This window comes from Apis laboriosa, unplaced genomic scaffold, assembly GCF_014066325.1.
Source record: "Apis laboriosa isolate Shangri-la unplaced genomic scaffold, ASM1406632v1 scaffold21_cov150, whole genome shotgun sequence".
Taxonomy (NCBI): Eukaryota; Metazoa; Arthropoda; class Insecta; order Hymenoptera; family Apidae; genus Apis; species Apis laboriosa.
This window is the reverse complement of record NW_025222365.1, coordinates 1,267,353-1,285,037: the sequence shown is the minus strand read 5'-3', so window position 1 is coordinate 1,285,037 and position 17,685 is coordinate 1,267,353. Positions and strand designations below refer to the sequence as shown.

General features: G+C 42.2%; 1 protein-coding gene across 2 annotated transcripts in view; it reads left to right on the top strand.

The window, feature by feature from the left end:
• Nucleotides 1–17,685, top strand: part of LOC122712828 (complexin) — a 238,409-nt gene that overhangs the window by 210,666 nt on the left and 10,058 nt on the right. For both annotated transcript variants that reach the window (XM_043932759.1, XM_043932760.1), the window contains one exon: nt 2,576–2,739. In XM_043932759.1, coding sequence (XP_043788694.1) covers nt 2,576–2,739 — 164 coding nt within the window. The remainder of the gene's footprint in view (nt 1–2,575; nt 2,740–17,685) is intronic.

The following is a 17,685-nucleotide window of genomic DNA, read 5'->3' as shown; positions in this document are numbered from 1 at the left end:
GTAGGAGTAAAAGAGGAATTAAATTAAAAAATAGTATAAATTCTTCGAGAATTTCCTTCGAATTTACGAGAAGAACAGGTTGGATCGATTCGATCCAATTCGATTAATCTTATCCTAATTTATTATTCTGATATTCGCGGAGGGGGAAAACGGAAAACGGAATATCGGAATAAAAAAATTTTCTCCGATTTTGCTCGATATACGAAGGGTAAACTAAATATTCGAAACGAATTATTCGATTCTTGGAATTCACAGGTGGGAGGGAAGGAAGGAAGGAAGGAAGAAAAAAAGAACGAAAGAAGGGTATGGTGTCGGGCGAAAGTCAGGTGGAGGGATAAAAACAGAAATGGGGAGGGGGGGAGAGAGAGAGGGGAGGAGAATGCGGAGAATGAACGTCGTCTCTGGCTCGGACTTCAAAGTACCTTTCCACCGTGGCGGAAAACCAGTGCTGCGGGAAACACTGCAAATAGAAGGGACGAGATAGCACGCAAAGAAAAGGGAAAATGGTAGACGGCGCCGGGACAGAAGTAGTATTAATTTCCTCGAGCCCGGAGGTCCTGGCACATCATTCTCCGCCAGACACCACCAGGAAAGACGAATCCCTTTCGTTTCCCTTCGACTCTCTCTCTCTGTGCTCACCGATATTGCCAACATTATACACGTTGGAATATTCTTTCTCCGGGGATTCCGATTCTACTTATTTCTTTCTTTCCCTCTTTCTTTTTTTCTCCCACCTATCGTATCGACGAGATTTCGAGAATCTCTCTCTTCCTCCTCTGATTGATGAGCAATTTGAGGTATTTTTTTCTCTCTCTCTCTCTTTCTCTCGTGACAAAGAGGGGAAAAAAACAAACCAGTCTCGTTCATGAAAATCCTGTCGCTCGAATCCCACTCTCGATAGAGACCTGTCACGTCTCGTGCGTGGAGGTTTGATGTTAAGCATGACGGGCATGTGAGCGAATAATAACATCAGGTTGACGCGATGCCTTCGCTTTAAATCTCCCTTTAAATCATTTCAAATTTTTCAAACTCTATTTTCTTTTTTTTTTCTTTTTTAATTTCGTTCCTCTGCCAAGCATTTTAGAAATCCATATGGAAGGAAAACTTTATAAAACGTAGCTTCGATCGTTTCAAAAATTTAAATCCACGATAATAATCGAATGTTCTCGTTACAAACGTTACAAAGTAAAATTGGACGTATCTTAATGAATTTTTCATAATCATTGGACAGCAAGCAAATCATACGAATTTATTGTGTGTAAAAAAATTCGCCAACGAGTTCGCATCGTGATCGCCATTTTTTTTACACTCGCGTAAATATCACACCGACGAGATATATTTGCGAAAGAAAAGAGCGCTACGCGTGACAAATTTCCCTTTGTTTTCCATTAATATTTCCTCCCGTCGGACGAGGATGAACGAGGGAAAAGTTAAGAGGCGGCCGGCTAACAGATTCGCAAACAACTTTCATATTTCTATATATATATATATATATATATATATATAGAGAGAGAGAGAGAGAGAGAGAGAGACGAAGAGGAAGAGGGCAACGAGGGGGTATCGCGTTCCGTCGAAAAACGAATGGCCGGATGTGTTTCCGTTGTAAACACGATTTTTCCTCGCAGAACGCTCCCCTCCCCTCGGATCCACCCTCGTTAGGAGCGGTTGAACGAGTAATAGGCAAGCAACTCTCCGCGAATCCGCTTAATCTTTCGGTAAACTAATAAAACTTCGTTAAGGCCGTCCAACCCCCTCCCCCCCCTCCGAGTGAAACGCCACCGATTTCTCCCCCTTCTTCTCTTTCCCGTTCTTTCATATCTTCGATCTTGTCAATGATCGTGAACGTGAATTCGAAGGAGATTAATTTCAAAAATCGGAAAATCGCTTCTCGAGAAGAGTTTCCCTAAAAAAAGAAACTCGTGTTCGAAACTCTTCGATCGATTTTTCCATTAATCCAAATTTCTTTTATTACGAACTTAACTTTTAAACACAAATCATCTATGGATTTGATTTTTACTATACAGAGAATGAAACTCTATAAATAGAGTTAAAAAATATCTATAAAATATTCTTTTTCAAATATTTCAAATAACACGTCAAGATATCCGTGAGCTTGTCTTTAATATTGGCCTCATAGATGGAAAGAAAGGTAATCTAAGCTCTCCGAAAAGCGAAATTATTTTCGTGTTCGCAAGTTTGACGAGCACCGGTCGTCAGCGATAGCTTACAAACTCGGAGGGAATAGCGAGGCAGAGCTGTACAGAGCTGATTTACAATGTTTGCTCCCAAGAGTAAACCGTTAGTTACCCGTCGCCTATTATCCCGATGGTTTGCTTATAACCGAAATGGAAGGAGGGTTAAATTACCATCGGGCGAAGCGGAGCGGAGAATCCCTTCTTCTTTTTCTTCTTTTTTTTTTTTTTTTTTTTTTCTTTCCTTTTTATATCGCAAGCTCGAATCTTAGCTTAATCACGCTAAAACTAATTATCCCGTTCCCGGGGCGAAAGACGGGGGGGAGGAAATAGAGGTGGAACTGCGATAAGTAAACGCGTCGTGTTTTCTTTTGTTTCGACAGGAGCCGTTGGTGGCGAAGGCGGAGACGAAGATGACAAGGAGAAGGAAGAGGAGGCCGAGAGAGAGAGGCAAGAAGCCATCAGGGAGGCTGAGGAGCGAAGGAAGGAGAAACACCGCAAAATGGAAGAGGAACGGGAGAAGATGCGACAGGAAATCAGGGACAAGGTGAGAGATAAGCTCCTCTTCTCTTTTTCCTTTCTTTTTCCGCTTTTTCCTTCTTTGCCAGTTTATTCTCTCTTTCTCGATGAAAGAGCGCGCGTGCAAGGGAAATCAACTTCTCGAGAATTATGCGTCGACCCGTTAATCCCATTACGAATTCGAAAAAAGGAGAGGGAGGGGGCTTTCGTCGAGATAAAAGAGAGGAATCTTCTTGGAGAAGAGAATCTACGCGTTTCGACGCGTCTTATGAACGCGAGATATGGCGAAAAGCACGTTTCGATAAAACGTTCGCTTCTTTCTCTCGTTCTTTTTCTCTTTCGCTGTCCGAGTTCCAACGAATTTTCAAAATTCTCCCTCTCGTTTTCGAGTTTATCTCGATTTACTCGTGTTATTTACCAATAATTAAATCTATTTACGGGTGAATCTCGTTAATGTTGCTCGATAATTAATCAGTTCGAACCTGTTCGAAAGAAGGGAAGAAGGTTAATTAATTGGCGAGTTGAATTTTGAAATTCAAATTTTGCGCGATAGTTAGTTCCATTTTCGCGAAAGCGGAGCTAACACACAAACGCGTTTCCCCCGATCGTGAACGATGATTAAACGAGAAAGGAAACGAAGAAGCCTCGCGAAAAGCCGATCCGCAACCCCTGTCTCTCCTTTTGACAGGTTCAAAGAAAGCCGATTCGGAATACCGAATGAACCAACGATTGGGGGAAGCCCTATGAAGGGTGAAACGCCCCGGAATCAAAAGTATCGTGTGCTTATTTGCAAATGTGCGCCCGGAATTTCGAGCTACGCGTGTGGGTATATCGAGTGCCTTCCGATTTCACGCTCGAAAAATTTCAAAGATTCGATGTCTAAAAAAAGGACACGTTAAAGATACTTCTCCTCCGTATCGTTTTCGTTATCACGAGACTTCCATTGATCTGAAACCAATCAGATAATTGAACAATTCATCGATCTTTAAAATAAATTAGAAAGCGAAGAAGATAAGATAAAACGTGAACCGATATCGTTAGAATAGTCGATATATCGATTTATTGTTTCAACTCTCTTATTAAAGGAAGAGATTTTAACTTTCGTTAAAAAAACGATTTTCGAACGATCCTTGAATATCTTCGCATCGTCGAACGAATTTTTTAATTATTTTATATCGTTTCGAAGAGGATCGAAAGAAGCCTAATGTATAAAAATTTCCCAAAAAAAAAAAAAAAAGAGAGAGAAAAGTACAACATTTTCGCTCGAAAATGTTCCCTTTCCACGAGTGAAAATTTTCAATTACGAGTTTCATTTTCGCTCTCGATTCTTCGCACACGGAATCCCACCGCCTACCAAACATCCTCCTCGTTGCATTCTTCGAGGACAAAGGATTCTCTCTCTCTCTCTCTCTCTCTCTCTCTCTCTCCCGGTTTCCGGTACGGCGAGATACACGGGGATATCTTTAGGGCGTGTTTTCACGCCTGGCTGGAAATAGGAAACACCTGGCTTCGTTTGTCGATGGATTTCCACGGATTTTGTCTCGAATCTACCGCAACCTATATTTGTCAGAACGGATATCATTCTTCCTTCGACGAGCGTTAGACTCCAAGAGTCGCTCCTCTCCTCTCCCCCCTGATTACCATTAAGAATGTCGTTCACCGGGTTGAAGAGCGCTTATCGACTTCCCTCGGCTTGTATAACAGATTTCGTAATATCATAATTCGAGCAGACGTCGACGAGATTAATTCCACCTCCTCTCCTCGGTTCACGGCCCAAGATTTAATATATTTTATTATTATCACCTCCCTTCCCCCCCACGGAGGATTTATGCCACCAATCGACGAACCATCAAAGATTATCGCGTGGTAACCGTAATTGTCGTCAGTCAAATCTCACCCTTGCCTGTCTTCCTCTCCAACAGGGTGAAAAATCAACCCACGCCCGTGCCTTCGTTGCTTTATTATTGCGATCGATTTCTCTCTCTCTCTCCCTCTCTCTCTCTCCTCCAGTTTTTTAAACGCCTCCAGTTCGTTTCTTCTTTCACAATTTCCATCCGCGTTGCCGTTTCTGAAATGTAAACAAATCGATAAATTCAATCGCAAACAAGAAAATCGAAGCTCCAATTCGAGTCGTACATTCTCCTTTTATCGAGGGGAAAAATGTTGGATCAAACAAAAGGTTGGACAAAGCGGTGGACCTGGCTCGGTGTATCTCGATAATTCGCCGCGTCAATGGGAAATTGGATCAATTATCTAACGAAGCCGATTTCATAATTCGAGCCGGATCGAGTATGGATCGGGCTCTCGTATTTTGGTCGCAATCACGCTAATTAGTCGTGACCGGTCGATGATACGTAACCGTTTGATCAACGAGAACCATTGTTCACGGCTGTCCCGCGGTTTCGTAATCGTCCTCGATAATGGCGCCAACGAATAATCCTCGGACCGTGATTATTTTCATCGCGCGCGCGTTTCACAGAGCTGTGCAAACTTTCACAGGCGAATTGACCAATTTCGAGCGCGAGCAACGATAATGGCGGCCCGTTCTCGCCCAAAACAACGCGCCATATTTAAATTTTTCGTTTTTTTCGCGATTTAACGAGTTTATCTCAACGCCAAAACATTTTCCCGAGAAAAATGCATACACGATTGGATATTTACGATCGAGGAGAGAAGAAAAAAATATCGAGAGGGGACGAAAATCACCAATTTTCGACGAATGCTTCATCGAGTAATTTCCAAGCCAATTTTGAAATATCCTACATTTTATTAGAGAGAGAAAGGGATTCGATAACTTGAGAAATATATTTGTGTTACATTCATTTTTTGAAATTTTCATTTCTCTTCAAGATCCTCTCCTTGATCGAAATGAAACTTTAAAAACCTTTACGATAAGTTACACGAAATGAAATCGCAACGAAAGAAACAATCGTACGATCTCCTCTATCTATCAAAAAAAATTCTATCCGGAATCTTTAAAATGCGACGAGCGAGATTCCAAAGGATCTCGCTAAATTAATCCAGATTTCCAGAAAAAAAAAAAAAAAAGGATAGGACGGATAATACCTTCGAGAAGGATTAATTTATCAATTCGCAAGGGGAGGAGAAGGGATTTCACGATTACCGTGTAAATAAGGGGAAACAGACGGGGGGAGGAAAGAGGGGAATAATTATTCGTCCGACAAGAAGACGTTAATCCAGCGAACGCCACCGAAAAGATAAATTGCCCGAGATGGGCGAGTTTTCGTGGCGGTGGGCTCAACACTCGTTTCCACGTGTGTACGTCTGCGTACGTACGAGGAAGGGGAACGGCTTAAAATGCAAATTTGATTACGAACCGGCACCGTGACCGCGTTCCCTGCTCGTAGCCTGCTCCTCTTACACCTCAACACCGTCCACGTGTATCCGTACACGTTTCGAGTATACGACGAGTTTGCACGGCGAGAAAAGTGTACGAAGAAGGGGGGAGGGGGATTGGAGAGTTGTTTATCGCGTTTAACGAGTATACACCGAAGCGAGAGACAATTACCGCGTACGCAGAGACGTAGGCGAAGAAAGAACTAAGACGAGGAAAATTTATTTCTCGCTGTGAAATCGAAAGAAGGGACGATGATAAAAATATATAATAAAATGGAGCGATGCGATCTTAAGTAAGCGCAAGAAAAAAAAAAGGAAAAGAAATTAATCGAATAAAAACGGAACAATCTATTATTTTCCTAAATAAAATTTGTCGAAGGAAAATTACAAAAGTTATTATTCGATTCATAAATTGGAATGGAAAATTTTCGTTCATATCTAAAATTGATCTATATCAATTTTATAAAGGAAATACGTGATTCGCAAAATCGTGAGAATCGTGGAGCGTCGATCATATATTCAAGGAAGGAGAAGATACGGTTAAAAGGAGGGCATCGTCGTGGAAGAAAAAAAATAAATTCTCCTTTCAACTATTTGGCAAACTGTTGACGAATGTATTGGTCGTCAGCTAACTTCTCGTGGACCGTGGTCCTTTGCGAAACATTCACGAGCGTACCGTGAAACGGAATTGTTTATCGCGGAACGTATAACAAAGCTGGTCATTGTTGTTCGCAAGTTCCGGTTCAAAGCAAACTCGATCCTTTCTTTCTTGTTTTTTGCGGTGCACGAGAAAAAGCACGAGCACTGGTTTGCCGGAAAGAAAGAAGGAATAAATATTAGAACTCGTATAAAAAACTTTGTCCAAACTTTGTTTTCGTGCGAGATAAAGCGATTCGCGAAACGTTATGGAAAATCATAAAACTGGAAACTAGTAGCGAGAGAGGACGAATGTATCGAGAAAGAGAGAGAGAGAGAGAGAGAGAAAAGATAATTTGTGAGCGTTTTCGCGAGGAACCATCGCACAATGCACCCAGTGTTCGAAAAGTTTCTCCGACACGGCCGATTTACCGGGAAACAAACGAGAGGGAATGGAGGAAAAAAAGAAAAAAAAAGAAAAAAAAAAGAGTGGAACAAAAGAGAATGAAAAAAGAGATAGAAAAGGACAAACAGATGTCAAGCGAAATCGTACCATTGTCAATCCTGATGTATTGTCCTGTCAGGATGTAGTCAGCGGGGCTGACATGACCCAGATGGAATCGAGGGCTCTTACAACGAATAATCGAGAAAAATACAGAGAGTCCCCTCCCTCCCCCGCGGTTATATGCATTGTACGCATTAAAACGAATAACTCTCGAATCATCGACGCGACGTCGCCCAATTAAATTCTTTCGACCTCGCGTTTGTTCGTCGTCGACGAGTGGTTGCAAAATTATCACCGATATATAGCACGCGGCCGCCAAGACTCGCGTCACTTCGAAAACGATCGGCCGCCCCCAATTGTCCCCGAACAATCGAAACTTAATAAGGGCGCCGCTGCTTTTGACAAGTGTAAAATAAAGGTAAAAAAAATTTCCAAATTAATCTGTCCGCGCATCGAATACGATAATCGAACGGAACGCTTGAAAAATCCGTAGTAAAAAGTGTTTCAACCCCCCCTCGAGATCAAATGTTCGATCTCGAAAAATCGAACGGGACGGGGAAAAAATCTCGCCATCTATCCTATTAATCTCTCGTCCGAATCGATATCAATAATCGTGGAAATCGACTTTCGTGGAAATTTACCGGGAAAATACGGAGATACGAAAGAATCGCTTCTTTGAATCGGCATCCATAGGAAGAAATCGTAGAAATCGTAGAAATATCGCTCCCTCGTTAAACGGAAACCGAGAACCTCGTCTCGTTACCGTTATCTACCTCTCTCACCTGCTTCGTTTCGAACGCACTTCCCCGAAATCGGTTCAACCGTAGGAAAATTTCAATTCCACCGAGACTTTCCACCAATTTTCCCACCCGGAAATAAATAATCCGAATCTCATCGAAGTCGTGAAGCGATGAGAAAATGAAATGAGAAGAGGAGGGGGAAGAAAAAATAAAGATTCTCGTAAGGAAACGTCTCGGCCAACGGAAGAATTGTTCCTCCGATAAAAAGAAGAGAGAGTGAGAGAGAGCAATTAGGTCAGAATTAATAAAGATTGATACCTCATTAGCGGAGACGATCGAGATCCCTGGTCGAAATCCTTTTCCAAGTGATTACATTTTCTTGCTCGGAATCCAGCTCAAAATTCAAGACATAATAACATCGGCGATCCTCCCGAGAATAGAAAGATGTATTCTTGCGCGAGCGCAAGATACCAAGGGATCAAAAGTGGTAATCCGATTACGAGCCACGGCTAATGATCAGTCGGGAAGAGATTTCGAGAGTTATACCGATCTCGAGCGAGCAGAAGAAATTTCCTTCCTTCCTTCCACTTGCCACCAATTATATATCCCTCCCCCTCCCGTACGTGGGGATAATTAGAAATACCGCGACGTTTAAATTTGTAGATAAGATTGTGGAAAACATGGAAGGGGATGAACCGAGTTTGTTCAAGGTCGAAAAAGAAAAGAAGAAGGATCGAACAAAGGATATAATAATGGCGAGAAAATGAAAATTGAACGAAAGAATCTGTGAACGAATAACGAATGATCGAATGATAAAATGAATGATGGATGGATATGTATAAATGTGATGAATTTGAAATCGTAGAAAGTATAAATCGTTGAGACTATTATTATTAGAGTAAAGAGAGAAGTAAAGCGAGTAGCAATCTCGCCCCTGACCCTTTTTTTCGAAAATTCCAAGTTATGAAAGGGATATTATTCCTTTTCTTTGGAGAGACTTCCCTCGCAATTAGGGACAACCCTTTTAAAAGGCAAGGGTAAATATTGGACAAGCTTTTTACAAGTGGATGTTCCCGGCAATACGTGGAATGTAAATTACGTTTATACCTACCCGGTTTGCGAAACGAGCGCATCCTCCAAAGGAGGTCGTCTCATCTTACTCGTCTCTCTCCCTCTCTTTCTTTCTCTCTCCCGCGTCTCAATTAACCCGGACAATTAATTAAAAATCCTCCAGACAGCGGCGACGGACATCCGTTCGTCTCGATTGAGGAGATGAAACAATGAAAGACGACCCACGCAACCCAAGTAACGACATTCGATACACTGCTCCACCGATGGACCAGACTTTTTTTCTAATTAAAACTTTCTTTACAATCTTGGTTAACGTTAGCAAAACGAAAGAAAAGGGGGAAAAAATTCGTTCTCCCCTCCCAAGTGATCTTTGATTCTTCGTTTCTAAACGATTTAAATTTCTTTCCTTGCGAATTATACACCGTTTCATCTATCGATAAAAATCTCAACTCAACGATAGTTTTCGCAACGCTCAATTTTTCTTTTCTTTTTTTTTTTTTTTAAATTACGATACGAACCGTTTCGACGACGATAAAGCAAGTCAAATCGAGCAAATATCACTCTATACTCTCGTTCAAATGTATACGATGTTCATAAATTGGTACGCTTTATTATACAAACAATATACCCGATCCAATAGCATGCATTAGCATGTTCATACCGAAATTATACTTTACAACACGCGCGTGCGTGTGCATATAAATTCTCATTGGCATCCGATACTTCCGTCTAAATGCCTACCAATATTCGTTTCCATTGTTCCAGTGTACAACTAACCGGGTAATAACCGGATTAAAAGTCCGGTTTACACGAATCTTGTACGAAACCAATTTGCTCGTTCGTGATAAAATAGAACAGAACCAATAGAACCTCTTCGACCAGCTGTATAACTTAATTTGTAACGAGAAACGTTGGCAACGGTTACGAATTTTGAAAACTGTTATCGATTAACAAATCCATCTCTCTCTTTCTCTCTCCACTCGTACATCAAACATGTCAAACACGCGAAATATATATTTTCAAGTATTAAAAAAAAAAAAAAAAATACTTCCACGCGTCGTTTTATATATGTATACACATCCATAAATAATGATCGATAAGAAACGAACATCTTTTCGCGAGAGATAATTTTTAAAAATCGTAAGAAGATCGTAGGATGGAAATGGACGTCTCGGAAATGGAGGATCTGTGTCGATGGATTCGAGGGTCTGGCGAACATAAATTCAGCGAAAAAACGGACAGCATGAAATAGGAATATCCATATGGAACGGGTATTTTAATATGATACGTTTCGATTTATCGTCGTGGCGACCCGCCGGTATATCACCATCTTTGGCAGTATTATCGGCGAAAAACTGTCATTCTCTCTGTCATTTCTCTATCTGTCTCTCTCTCTCTCTCTCTCAAACGATCGATAGATTTCGATATGGAATCCCGTTTCGGGACAAACACATCCACGAAATTGATTTTTCTCGACGAAACGAGAACGAAAATATTTTGTTCCTTTAGTTTTTTTTTCCTCTTTTTTTCTTTTTCTTTTTTTCTTCTTCCCTTTTTTTTTTCGGTCGTATTAATATGCCTCGCTCGCCTCTCTCTTCGATTCTCGAGAGAAAATATCGGCGCGCCATCCCCGCCACTTTGTTCCATCGTGGCGGATTTCCTGCTCTTTCCGAGAAATTGTCGAAGGAACGACATTATTGCACGTTGTCGTGACCAATCCCCATCCACGTCGTCGTTCCACTGTATTTTATTATGTACTTTATCGAATCTCTCGTACAAGATGTGCTCTCCCTCCACGAAACCGATGTCAGCCGGGGAAACGGCTCACTTCTGCTACACGTTCGATTAAACGACCTATTTCAACCTATATATCCCTATACACGCATTACTCTCCTCAACGATTCGATTACTTAACACTTGTTTAATTATCGTTAATTATCGTTTAATTTTCAACACTCGAGATGTCGAAACTATGGTATACATCTTTCATTTATTCTTGAAATGAAATTGGATAAAATCGTTTCTCGTACGAGAACAATTTTTATTTATTTGTAGGTTTTTTTTTTTCGAATATTTCCAGATATTTTTAATAATAATAATAATACGGTTGTATACTTGTATATCGATCGTGCAAGCCTTATTTAGAAGGCACGGAATTATCGAAGGAATTATACCGTCCTAAAACGGTAATTCGTGTCACGAGCAATTTCGTTACGTTAAAATCTCGGCCAAGAATAGAACGATTTCGTATAGGAGAGATACGAGCCTTTTTTTCCCTTTCTTTTCTTTTCTTTTTTTTTTTTTTTTTTTTTTACGTTTCGATACGAGCACCGTAATCGGCCAAACTGCTTTAATGTTCATAACACGCGAGCACGCGATCCCCGTGCAATCACGAGCGAAGCGCACCCCCTTTGCACCTCCCGACAGTTGCGAAACTGTTGCGATTCACGTGTTCGAAAGACGGCATGAAATGGAATTCGATTAGCGACAGGAACGGTTTTAAAAGCTTAATTCGAGGATCGAGGCGAACGCAACCGATAATCCGTGTCGCGTGCAAATATTAAAAAATGAGTTAAAAAGAGAAAGAAAAAAAGTCTAGATATCAAAGATGAGATAAACGAATTATGGATGCTAATATGAATATTAGATTGCCTGTTAATTGCCCTAGTTATCTTCTCTTATTTTTGAGAAGTATTTCGCTTATTCCTCGACTCGCATCTAAAATTGATCCTGTTGAAAAATTGAAAGAAAAAAGATGTGTGAAAAGAATCCTTGGAACAATTTGTACGCGATATATTATCCGTGCAAATGAATTCGCGATAGAAAGATATGATGGCCAATGAATTAGCCACCTCGTACGTAAAAATGTAAGAGATGTTTCGCGGATAAAAGTTGGCGGCCAATCCTATGGCGGACGTAAACGAACATAGACAACGTACAATGTAGTTAAGAAACATGGATCAAAGACAGGGATAAACCACGAGAGGGAGAAAGACGCCGACTAACTTAATGAATACCAATGAGAATCTGAAAACTTCTCTCTCTCTCCTCTATCCCGTTTACCTCGTAAGCTTTATAACCCGAGTTGCTTTTCAATTATCCACGCACGCGGATACCCGACGAAATTGGAATTCTAACGCGGTGATCGTATGAACGAGTTACTTTTTCACGGGTAGAGATAAAAATTACTCGCTTCGTCGAATACCATTCTCTTCGACCCTGAAACGTATTACACTCCGTCTAAACTCTTCTGAGACAAATAGCGCGATATTTTTTTCGACGTCGATCGCCGAGAATTGAAAATTGAAACTGGAAGAGATAATATATCGTATCGACGTATTCTTCCGAATATTTCCAAGAATATTCCCGATTGTCCCTTTGTCCCTCGCGGAGGAAGAAGTGTATGGGTGAAAAAAAACGGGGGGAAACGAGGAAAGTGTAAAATGGAGGAGGGGGAGGGAGAGAAGAGAAACAGACAGCTTTCCAATTTCACAAATTCATGACCCACACCCGGGGAAACTACTCTGGCGGTGGTGTCTCTTCGCCAGACTGACTGGTGTCGATAAAATGGCATGGAAAATACTGAGAACCCAGTGTTCCAGGGAGGGAGAGGGGGGATGGCTGCGCATCAAACTGACGGAAAGTCAGAAACGGGTTTCGAAACAAAGCTGCTTTCCTCGTTACTCGCCCATATCTTCATCGGGGTATTATATATTCGCTTCGATTGAAAAGAAAAGAAAAAGAAAAGAAAAGAGGAAAAGAATTAAAGATCGCAATGTAAAATCCGAAAATTCCATCACTTTCGCTCCTATTATCGTCGCACATTAACGTCGTTAACCGTTAATTCGAGACTCGTCGCTCGGGCTCTCATACTTCGGATCCCATCCGATTCGGATCATCTCGCGTGTCTCTCGCGTGTAACATCGATCACGAATGACGTTATATCCTAAAGCCTTCTTAAATATCGTTCTTGAGGCTCGATCGACCGAGACACGGGCTACGGGTGTCAAGTTAATTAGGTTTCGACGCGATAATTAAAACCCTGCGCCCGATCGATATCGTGTTTGCCTCGAATCCTATGGTGGCGAGGGTGTCAAAGGTGACGGTGACGAAGAGGAACGACGGGAGAGAGAGAGAAAGAGAGGGGGAGAGAGAAAGAGAAAAAGAAAAAGGAAAAAGAGGGGAGGAGAGAAAATGGCGCGGAAGAAAAGACGAAAAGAAGGGACGAGGCAGAAGGAGCAACAACAAGGGGGAACCTCTGGAACCTCCGAACGGAGGCCGAGAAGAGGAAGAGAAGGAAAGGGAAAGGGCGCGACCACGGCCCCTTCCCCCCCCCCCCACACGAAAAGCGAAGCGAGAAGAGAGAAGATTGAACTTAACTGGGGTCAAATTGACTCTAGTAGGGAGTCCCTGCATTCAATATGGCGACTTCCTAATAGAGTCAGGCTGACTCCTTTTAAGACGTTCAACGGACCATCGTGGAAAGTACTTAAGGATGCGCGCGTCGAGCCGAGTTAAGGCTACTTTACGTTACAAAGTGCCGGTTAATGCGATCAAGCATCGGCAGAGGAATCGATATATCGGTACGCGTTATTCCTAGAGTGTGTGTGTGTGTGTGTGTGCGTGCGTACATGTACGCGTGAATGTAAAATGCGAAAGTGGCTGGCATGCCACTACGAATACGCTTTTTAAATTGTGGCCGGAGTATAAAAGTTGATCAATTTCGCTTAATTAAAATATCGGGTATTTCGTTTTTATTTATATCGAAATTTCCCGCGTTACTTTTTTTTTACCGAGTTTAAACAGTTTAATCGAAATCAAATCGGTAATTCGCGCGAGATATTGATTCGTTTAAAATCATCTGAAACAATTCTTACATCTTTCGTATATATACGACGTATAGATATAAAGATAAGAATTCTCCCTGGTTACGTATCTCATCAGCGTGTAGACCGGCAAGCGATTTAACACCGATACCGTTGTATCACGGCGCTACGTGCCGACAATTTCGCGGACAAAGCGAAACGGTGTGTTTGTTAATATCTTTCCCCGATTTCTACGCAATAAACGTACAACGAGGGGCAATAAAATTCGCGCTCTTTCTACAAAGACCGCCACGAAATTACGGATTTTAATACAGCCACAGTCGCGGACACGTACCACGGCCAATTAGAAAATTAATTTACGTAATTGGTACATCAAATTTAATTAAATTCCATTAATTACAACATACTGATTAATCGAATAACGCAAGCGGGGGAGGGAAGGGGGGGGGCGGAGGAAGGGGCACGGCGCTTTCGGAATCGGTCTCGTTTCCCAACTGTGTTTATCAGCTCGCGGAAAGATGGAAAAATAAAAGCGTGTCTCGCGAAAAAACGAGACAAAGAAACAGCGTTAATGGCTCTGCCTATCTATTGTCCACCCTTTTCTTCCTCTTCTCTTCTTTTCCCTTCCTTCTTTTCTCTTTTCTTTTTTTTTTTTTTTTTTTTTTTTCCCCTTTCCAATCTCGACGAAAACAGGACGCGGCGAGAAATATTCGCTGATCGTTAAAATAAAAATAGCCTCGATTCGGCAGAAATTGAAATTGAACACGCACCGATGCGCCAATCGCGACGAGAACATTACGCGCGGCGTCATCGCGCTCCAAATTCCTTTAGAAACGAGATCGAGTTGGCGCGACGAAGAGAATCGCAATTTTCGCTTCGTTTTAATTAATCAAACAAGAGAAAAAAGAAGAAGAAGAAAAAAAAAGAAAAAAAAAAAAAACAAAACAAAAAAAAAAAAACTCCAGCTCTCGTTTGACACGGATACGATTTCGAACGTAACGACAGTAAAGAGAATGACACGGCCGATTTCGATCTTTTGCGACCACCGGTGTTCGCAAATACGCACGCCAGCAGGCATACGCTCGCCACGCTCCCCCCCGGGGGACCAACGAACAATTTACAAATAGCGTTGCGTTTCGCTACGCAACCGACGCTCGTATCGCGTGCATCCATCGTCATGTGACAATTAGACTGATTGCGAGAGACGGAAACCGTGCGAATACTAATTTCGTAACAAGGCCAGCATCCGCCTGCAAAGTTTCTGAAGAGCGCGTGTCAAGATGTATAATATACACACACACACGAGAACGAGACTCTCCTAGTTTGGAGATCATTTCTTTACTCGACGTAATATCTCGAGTTTTTTAGGGAACGTTACGATCTAAAATGGCGCTGTTCGCTTGGAGAGAAATACTCGTTCGAGGGTGGCGACGAACGAAACGTGTTTACACGTTTTTCGAGTAAATTGTTTCGAGAAACAAAGCGTCGATCGAGAATAATTCTCGTTCGCGTCCCCCGAACTGTAAAAATTCTCTCCAAGATCTCGAAAAAGAAACGCGCGTTAAAAAATTTGGAATTGCACGTGCGTGGGCAGGATTATTGTCTCAGAACGTTTCGTTCGAAATATCTCGATTCTCGAGAAGAAATTTACGCTTCGGAGTTCTCGGAATCTTTGAATGGGCGGGGATTAAAAAACAGGGGAGAGGAAGCTTGCCAAACAAGTGCAAGTACACGGGAAAAATGTCGCAATGCGGATGCGACGCGTCTAGGACGCGTATACACACAGATGCAGCCGAGAGGCCGCACGTATAAATCGAGAGAACGCACCCGTGGCGAAAGAAGAGTTTCAAGATCTCTCTGCGCGAGATTCGCGCGCGAGTGCGTCGCAATTATGCAAAGCGGCACGCTCGCGAGAATTGGCCAACCTCTGAAATTTAAACAACAGAGACGACAGAGAGAGAGAGAGAGAGAGAGAGAGAGAGAGAGAGGGAGAAAGAGTCGATAATTAAAAGACGAACTAACTGAGAGATTTCGCGCGAGCCGAGAAAGCTTGGAAATGTACACACACATACGTATATATATATATATATATATATACACACGGTCGCAACGCGTTTGTTGCGCGTGTCGAGGAGCATTAATTAACGTCACGATCAGTGCATCACATTTGACATGATTGCGAGCACCGTTTATCCTCCTCGCGAGTTATCTGTCTCCTTCACGCTGGTTCACGACCCGCCACCCATCACGAATGTGCGCGCCGCTAATGGAATGGAACGCGGGAAAAACTAGAAAAATAGAGGAATAGATTTATCGCCGATGCCAAGGGAAAATCGAATTATCCCTGAAATAATTATCGCAAAATCAATCGATTCCTCCTATTCCTGAACGATATAATCCGTTGTTCATGCTTTCGATGTATCGTTCATTGGCGAAAAGAAGTCTCTCGGAATGGAGCGAGACGTTTCGTTGGCAACCTCACACTATGTTATAGCGATAAAAGACGATCACGCGTGAAAATAAGCGAGACTTTTTCTCACAATACGCAGCATCTTTAAAAATTCTAAAATATTATAATTCTTTAAAAGAATGTAAAGTATCCTTTACATCTCACGATTGTTACACAATCGTTGCTATATAATTTCTTCCCACCCTTTTTCTATAAACCTCTAAAGATCCGTGTATAAAAGTAGAATTTGGAGCGAAGGATATTTGTCTCTCGTAGTATTTACAAACCTCTCTCTCTCTCCTCCTCCCTCTTTACCAACTCTACGTAAAAAAAAAAAAAAAAATTCAACAACAATGCGCGGAGAAAGGAGCGAGGAGTGAATTGGAGCAGCAGGTTTTTCACAATCCTTGGTGACAAAGATACGACGTGGAATGAAAGACGCGTCTGGGCGAGGGGACAAAAGGACGATATCCCCGCGCGCGCGCGCGCGCGAGAAAGAGAGAGAGAGAACGTGAAAGACCGGTGGCAAAAAGGGAAACGACGCAACGTCGGACCACACGAGGAGGAGAATTTATAGCGTTTGCAGATATAGCCGCAATACGCGTGCAGTACGGTTACAATGCCGCGATGGCGAGGCAAGCGAGCACTCGTGCCGATCACGTGTCCGGCTTGTACCGCAATCGGGCTCATTGTCCGCGGACAAGAGTGGGTACAAAGCGCGAGAGAGGCCGAGCGAGTAGCCCGGCCAACGTCATTGCGGTTCGATGCAACTAGACAATCTAGTGTAAATAGGGGAGGGGGGAGTGTGCCTCCCGTGTACGGGTGTTACGTGCGCCGATCTCGCGCTTCGGATCCTGGAAATCATGGGGGCGGATTCGATGATACCGAAATTGAAATTGTCGGGCTAATGCGATTACCGAGCCGTTGCGTGAGGGAGGCCGGCTAATAGCCGATGTGACAGACGCGATTGACTGTTTGCCTTTTAAGCCGATTGCTCGAAAACGATTCCTCCGTGAACTTGCCGATACCCGAGTTGCCGAGGGATGCAATCTCTTTAGATTTCGGCCCAACGTGTCCAGGGGTGTTTTCTTTTCTCTCCAGGTGGATTATCGAAACGTATAGTAATACTGACGGTATTAAAAAGATATGAATGAAGAAATAAGAATTGCGAGTAATTTTTTGAGGCTAGGCCGAAATAATAAATTAATAGAATAATAGTTAATAGAGATTAGAATAATAGAATTAGAATAATTAGAATAATAATTAGAATAATAGATTTGGGCCCAACGTGTCTAGGGATGTTTTCTTTTCTCTCCAGAAGGACTATGGAAACGTATAGTAATCTTAATTTAGTATTAAGTGTCTAGGAATATTTTCTTTTCTCTCCAGA